General features: G+C 42.1%; 1 protein-coding gene across 1 annotated transcript; it reads right to left on the reverse strand.

Annotated features, from left to right (window-relative positions):
• Positions 1-857: 857 nt before the first annotated feature.
• LOC137235308 (uncharacterized) lies at positions 858-1927 on the reverse strand. The gene is made up of 2 exons (XM_067758343.1): positions 1554-1927; positions 858-1219 (listed from the first exon to the last, which is right to left on the reverse strand). The coding sequence occupies exons 1-2, from the start codon at positions 1867-1869 to the stop codon at positions 858-860; spliced, it is 678 nt and encodes a 225-aa protein (XP_067614444.1). The 5' UTR covers positions 1870-1927.
• Positions 1928-7329: the final 5402 nt, after the last annotated feature.

Here is a 7329-nt window from a genome sequence, read left to right on the forward strand (position 1 = left end):
TAAATTTTATAGTTTCATGATCAGATATTTTGTATTCCTGCAAATTATTACAGAGAATTTCATCCGAGTTTGAAAATAATAGATCAATTTTCGATTCACTTGTATCTGTGATTCGCGTATTAAGTTCTATTTTTTGGCTCATCCCCATCACAGCAAATATCTCATTTAATTTAGTACTATATGTTGAAATGCAGTTCATGTTAATATTAAAATCACCGACTACTATATTATGGTTACTTTTTTCATATTTATCAATTAGAATTTCATTTAGGTATTCAACAAAAGCTGCATCACTAGTGCTCGGCGAGTGGTACAGAACTCCAATCTGCCACTTTTTATCAACCTTCTTCAGTTTTATTACAATGCACCAAACGTTTTCATTTATGTTATCATTATAGATTACTTTAACATCAATTGTACTATGTACATAAACTAACACACCTCCTGTGTGCCTACTATGGGAATCACATCTTATCATTTTATAGGTTGCTATTTTTAATTCATTGTCTAGAATATCTTTGGTTGTACAAGTTTCAGAGCACATATGATGCCTGGTCTATAAACTTCCGCCAACACTTCCAACTCTGATTTGTTAGCTACTAGGCTATTTATGTTTAAATAGATGCATTTAAAGTCATTGTTGATGTCTTTTGTGGATCGTTTTTGGTACTTTGATACTCTACGTTGCATAACATTAGCATGGTCCAGGTGAGCCATTGGCCTGATTGTTAGTTGCTAGTATCCTAGCCTTTGTTTTTTTACATTTAAGTGTTTTAAGTAGACAGGGCAATGTCTGCTATTGCAAGGGTGTTTGGTATCAAGCCCTAGATTTAATTTCTCATTAGCCCTAATACAATTTATGCACATGTTTTTGGTTGTTCCTTGCACTCCATGGGTTTATGTTTACCCAAGCATTTGCTACAAACATCTTCATTTTTGCATTCACTAGCTTTATGGTTGTATCCTTTACATTTAAACCACATTGTTATATCAACACCATCGTATACTTTGCACCTTTCCCATCCTATATTCAGTTTATCTAATTTTAACGCTTCAGTGAATATTTCCACATCCACCTCAACTATTGCATTATAATAATTTTTGTGACTAACTTTTACATTATATTGCTTAATAATTTTTACTTCACCCTGTTCAAAGCATTTATTTTGTTTTCGTAGACATTCAGTTAATTCATCACCATTCTTTTCAAATTGCATACCTGTTATAAATAAAAAAATAAAAATAAATGTAAGGCGCGATAACTTCCGAAGAGATCTAAGGCCGAGCTTCTCTTCCAATTTGTGTCGTGCTCCTCTTGATTTTTCCCTACAAATTGGCCGGACAGGACCTACATGTTTTAATCCGACTCCGAACGGCATCTGCAAGGCAGATGAGTTTTCACTGAGAGCTTTTCATGGCAGAAATACAATCGGAGCGCTTGCCAGACACTGCCGAGGGGCGACCCCGCTTAGAAAAATTTTCTTCTAATTGAAAAATCTTATTTCTAAAATTTTGATGTTGCTTTGCCCGGGAGTTGAACCCAGGGCATACACCTGTTATAAATAGTCTTGGTTTATATTCACGAGGTATCTTTATCTCATATTCATTGCTAATTTCTTTGTCCATTATTTCTTTTATTTTGTCTCTTTCATTTTCATCAACACTATCGATCACCATAATACCATTATTACCAGCTTTAATATCTGTTATCTTTAGTTCCTTAGGATTAATTTTATTGTTTAAATCTTTCTTGGGTTTTTCACACGATTGTTTTACTTTCGGTTTAAAAATAATAGGAGTACGTTTCTTTAATTCAGGCACTGTAGTAACTTTGCTTTTGTTTTCATCTTTTTTATTATTATTTTTCATTACTTCTGCATATGACAGCCCTTTTTCCTTATTATTACTACTAATTTTCTTTATTTCGTTACATATCTTTTCATTGTCTTAACCGATTATTTCAGTTTTATTTTTCACTTCTTCTATCATTTCATATAAGTTTTTTATCTCACTAATTTTTTTCTCAAACAGCTTTTGTGATCTTTCCATAGTTGCTACTCTTTGAGTATATCGACCCTCTACAGCTTCCAATAAAGCCTTTATTTCATTTTGGCTTTTCTTCATCACCTCTTCAAACTCATATTTATACTCATTTAATATTGTATTGTTTTTCTTCACACTCATTTGAATTTCTTGTAGCACCAAGTACATTCTGAATATATGTAACATATTCATCACACATAAATCGTGCCATAGGTTTTTCCTCAAACATTTTAACACAATATTTATCAACACCTGCACATGCAAGGCTTAAATGGTACACTTTATTACACACACCCTCGCATCGTATACCTGTCTCTCCTCTTATAGAGTGATTGCATTTCGCGCACATACCCATTTTGCTTTTGTCTTATTTCGATTTACTTTACCGTTTATTAGTATATGTATGTGTTTAAATTTGTTTATTAAATAAATTTATTTGAGTCTTTTTTCTCAAAGTTAACTCCTATTATATTAGGAATTCAATACCGTATTATTACATTATTTGTTACATTTTGTGAAGCGCGAACAAAACACTTTATTTTGCAAAACTTTTTATTAATTTTTTAAAATGTTTTACCACAATTTTCCTGCTCGAAAAATGTGCAAAAGGTTTTCACGTCTGCTCACGTCAACTCTATGCTATTAGATTAACTATTAACTGTGGTGCGCTACCAAATTACAAGCTACTTACAGAATATGTGTTTTTCTTACCCCACAATCCACTTGATTTCTTCTCTTTTCATCTCGCGGACGTAGAGGAGTTCTTAAAGCACGATAAGGTGCATCGAAGAACGTTGTTGCATCGTCACAAATTAGTTTTTATACATGATCTTAGTTTTAACCGACGAGATGTTTCTTCCGCAGCATTGGCCCATTGTATTGCATTTGCGGCTACACGAACAAGTAACTATACCAATGTGCTGAATCAAGCGGGTTTTTTGGTGCAGCTGGAATTTTAGAAAATGCTGACGAAGAAGCGAACTCGCCTGTCAGACACGAAATTATTGCGCACAAATATCCATAAACGATCTGGAAAAGTGACCAAAGATTATTTAACTGAATGTTCCTTAGACAGTTACTCGCTTACGCTTGAAACTGGAGCTGACAAGATTGAACCCAGGAAATTATTTATAGCCTCCAAATTGGTGATATGGACGTGCAGTAGTGATTTACAATGATTAGGCCCTGCTGTGCAAGAGTGCGCACCTTGGAGAATGGTTCTGCATATGCATATAGGCAAGGGAAGCGCACAGCGCGGTTATAGAATTAAGCACAACTGGCAAAAATCGTAGTGTATTACGCAAACGTATTAAATCTGCGTTAGCATCATAGTCTACATCTCGTGGCCCCGGGTTAACTATAATGCCGTATATAGATTGTGGATATGTGGCACCATGCTTTGGTGGCTTGTATTGCCTACCAAAGGTCCATAGCAGTATACCAAACCATCCAGTTCCTTTCGGTAAAGCGAAGCCGCAGAGAGAATTTGAGTCATATCACCTGAAACGAAGAAGAAAGTGCTGAGAAGAAAAGTACAAAATGTTCGAGGAGAAGTCTGTTACGGGGTCTTCTTCTTAATGAGAATTCAAATGCTTACAACCACCAATTTTAGTCTCCTTTCACGGCAGCTCGCTTTCTTAGTACCATTATTACCCGCCATTTCTTGTTCGGATATTTCGATTTCACGCCGACGAAATACATGACAGGTCAACTGTGAAGTGATCAATCGTATATGATTATGGTAGGTCCACACTTTGATGGTAGAGTTCATGCTTGCCATAATAAGCCAACGACTATCTGGACTAAATGAAATATCATTCAATTCCGGTACCAAATGATTTTTCTCAATATTCCAAATATTAGACATACCTCACATACCAGTTTACTAATTGTTTGTTGGTTAGCTTGTAACGTAGCAAAATGCTACGTCACAATAACCTACTCACAGCCCTAACATTAGATATATACATACCCTAACACTAAATATATACATACCCTACGTTCGCCTTGCACAGCGAACAACCATCCGCACATAATATGCCATTTAAATATACATACCCTACGATCGCCTTGCACAGCGAACAACCACCCGCACATAGTATGCCAAGTACCAACAGTGAACAACAAAACATACTCAGAACGCGTGGTACTGACTATCTGGCGTGAATTTTTCATTCGCTATCATAACGAGGAGTTATTGATGAGCTGAATTCTTAACAATTTTATACGCTACCAAGTATGAAATGGCAAACGCCATCACTCACTGCAAACTTCACCTAGGTAAGTAAGGCTGAGGCCAACTGGTAGGTATCAAAAGGGGTCCCAAGGTGAACGGGGAAGACTCTCAGCGAACCCATCGGGCTCATGGATCTCCACCCTCACATATGGGAAAACAACCTTTGCACAAGGTCCCACGGGGTAGGAGGGGATACGCTTCCCTTCTACCTTGAAGGACGGATGGGCACCGGTAGTTCCCCCAAGGCGCGTCCAGGACCAGTCCTGGGCTCCACTTGAGGGACATGCCAGGCCCCATACATATCAATACGGGTGGCATTTGTCGCGGAAAGTTCACCCAGGGTTGCCGAGGATCATCTCGCTCCCCCGCCCCCTGGGTGAAGTGCCGAGCCATATGCAACGGTGGACCTTACTACACCACTCATGGTCGCTAGGACTCTTGTCCGAGGCTCTATGAGAGGAGTACTGGGTCTACCCAGCAACAAATGGGGATGGCATGAGGAGCGGACAGTTCACTCAGGGTGGCCGAGGAGCATCTCCCTCCCCCGCCTCCTGATTGAGTTGCCGAGCCGAATGCAACGGTGGACTTCACTACACCGCTCATGGTCGCTAGGACTCTCGTCCGAGGCTCCCTGAGAGGGGTACTGAATCTACCCAGCACCCATGTATACAAATACATCTATATGTTGGGTAGTACTAATAGAAACTTTATATGCTTCACCTAGGTCAAACCGCGCCCTTCCTGCCCGCCGCAGCCAATTGTTAGCCACAGGAGCACAACCGTAACCTGCCTGAACCAATCCGAGTAAGCTTTCTCTGGGGTAAGATACTTGATTATTATCACCACCGTTCCCTGAGAACCGCGACCCGTACTGTCAATTTTCCGCCGCTCCTGCGCTATCATCCGTGGCATCTCTCTCTCGCTCTCTCACCCTCTCTCTCTCTGGGATCAAAGGCTGCCGGCATCGAAAGGCAAAAGCCGCATCGTGTGTTTGTGCGTGTTCGGAACAAAACAACAACTACTTGTGTTATTAATTGGTAAAGGTTAGTGGGACCTTCGCCTGACCCTGGAGCGGCTGAGCTTACCTCAGCCTTCGACAAAACCCACCTCACAAATGGCGCCCGAGCAGGGACCCATCTCCGGAGAGGAAAGTGTAAAAGCAACAACAAGCACCAGCCCGCCGGGAGATGGGCCACCGAACACGCAACCACAATCAGAGGACAACACCAACCTATTGAATACCGAGAGCTTGAACTGGATATATTCGCTGAAGAAAGAGAGGTTCATCGAGGAGTGCAAGAGATACGGGATATTCGTTAACGGCAGCACTGTCGCTGAGCTACGCATAGCGCTTAGTGCCTACGTCAAGGCAAAACGAAATCGCAAGTCAACTGAAAATCTACTGAGAGAGGTTGAAGATGAAATCAAGGCAGAAGAGAATAGCCAAATTAAAACCCCCCTCGACCAAACTCCCTGCATCCATGTGACTACACAGCCTGCAGTTACAAAGGCCAATCAACGACCGTCACCACCCCGTACCGAGTTAACCGAAGCCGAAGTAATGAATACGGTCCGCCGATGGGATGTCCATTTCACGGGTGGAGAAACGCTTTATGACTTTTTGGAGAGAATTGAGGAGCTGGCCGAGTGCTATAGCATTCCATTGAACAGATTGCTCCCAACGCTGCCAGAGACGTTGCGCGGCTAGGCATTGCAATGGTTCCGTATACGCAAAGCCGAGATACTCTCGTGGGCACGGTTCCACACAGCGGCCGAGCAATTCTTCCTACTCAGACGGCATCCACACCAACTAGAGGACGTCATCCGCCAGAGGAGACAGCAGGGGCGGGAAAAGGCTAAGGATTATATTCTCGCCATGCAAACCATGATCCGACAACATCCAATTATGTCACGAGAGAACCACCTAGAATGCATTTACGACGGGCTGCGCGTCGAATACCGGTTATTCGCAAAGCGTAGCGAGTTCCGAACCATTGAAGACCTGATGGAGCTCACCGACGAATTCGAGTTGCTACAATTAGAGGCCACCAGACAAAGCAGACAAACAGCGCATTCTTTATCACCGTTTACCGAAGAATATAGGCGAGAGGAATCCTGTTGGAGATGCAAGGAGCGAGGACATATGCGCCACCAATGCCGAAAAGTCCGAAGACTATTTTGCTCCAGATGTGGTCGGGACAACGTTCTGTCCAGAGATTGCAGGTGCGATAAGGCTAGCACCTTGACTCCCGTCAGGCTACGGCACGGGAAAATACCACAATCAGCAGCCATCGACGAACAACCGCCGAATGAAAAGATGGATGGCCGTCACTACGTCAAGGTCACCATCGAAGGGTTAAACGTCCGAGCCTTGGTGGACACCGGCGCAACGCTCACCTACGTAGGTGAAACTATACGTAAGCACCTGGATGGCAAGAAAATAGCATGCACACCGAGCGTCTGCAACGTACAGCTCGCCGATAGGACTTGCGTTGTTAGTTCGTACACCTACCAAGTAACGATATTCTGTAACAATAAACCGACCCTGCCTTATTTGGCCGAATACATGATTCTAGGCATGGACTTTCTCATGGAAAGGGGGATCACCCTCACCTTAGATGGTAACACCTTACCGCCAGCCACGCCAACCCAGAACACTATAATTGCAAAACTAAGTACCGTGACAGAAAGAAAGCATTTAAGAGCAACTCAAAATGCCGAATTCGCAGTTTTTTTAAACCACCACCAACGGATATTCGGAGGAATAACTGGTCCCAGCAGGGCAGCAGAACATGTAATCTCGCTGAAACATGATCGCCCGTTAAAACAGCGATATTACCTACGGAACTCAGCGATGCAACAGGTAAAAAATGCTGAAGTCGACGAAAATCGAATAACCCACAAATTCGCAGCCGCATACGCCGCCCATAAAAACCCGACCGAAAGAGCTAACAGGGTAATCAAGACCATGATAGCGCAGCGCTCAAAATCCGATTACCGCACCTGGGACAGGGAAGTCCCGGAAACCGCTTTCACTATGAATACAGCAC

The sequence above is a fragment of the Eurosta solidaginis genome, chromosome X (genome assembly GCF_040869045.1).
Source record: "Eurosta solidaginis isolate ZX-2024a chromosome X, ASM4086904v1, whole genome shotgun sequence".
NCBI classification, from domain to species: domain Eukaryota; kingdom Metazoa; phylum Arthropoda; class Insecta; order Diptera; family Tephritidae; genus Eurosta; species Eurosta solidaginis.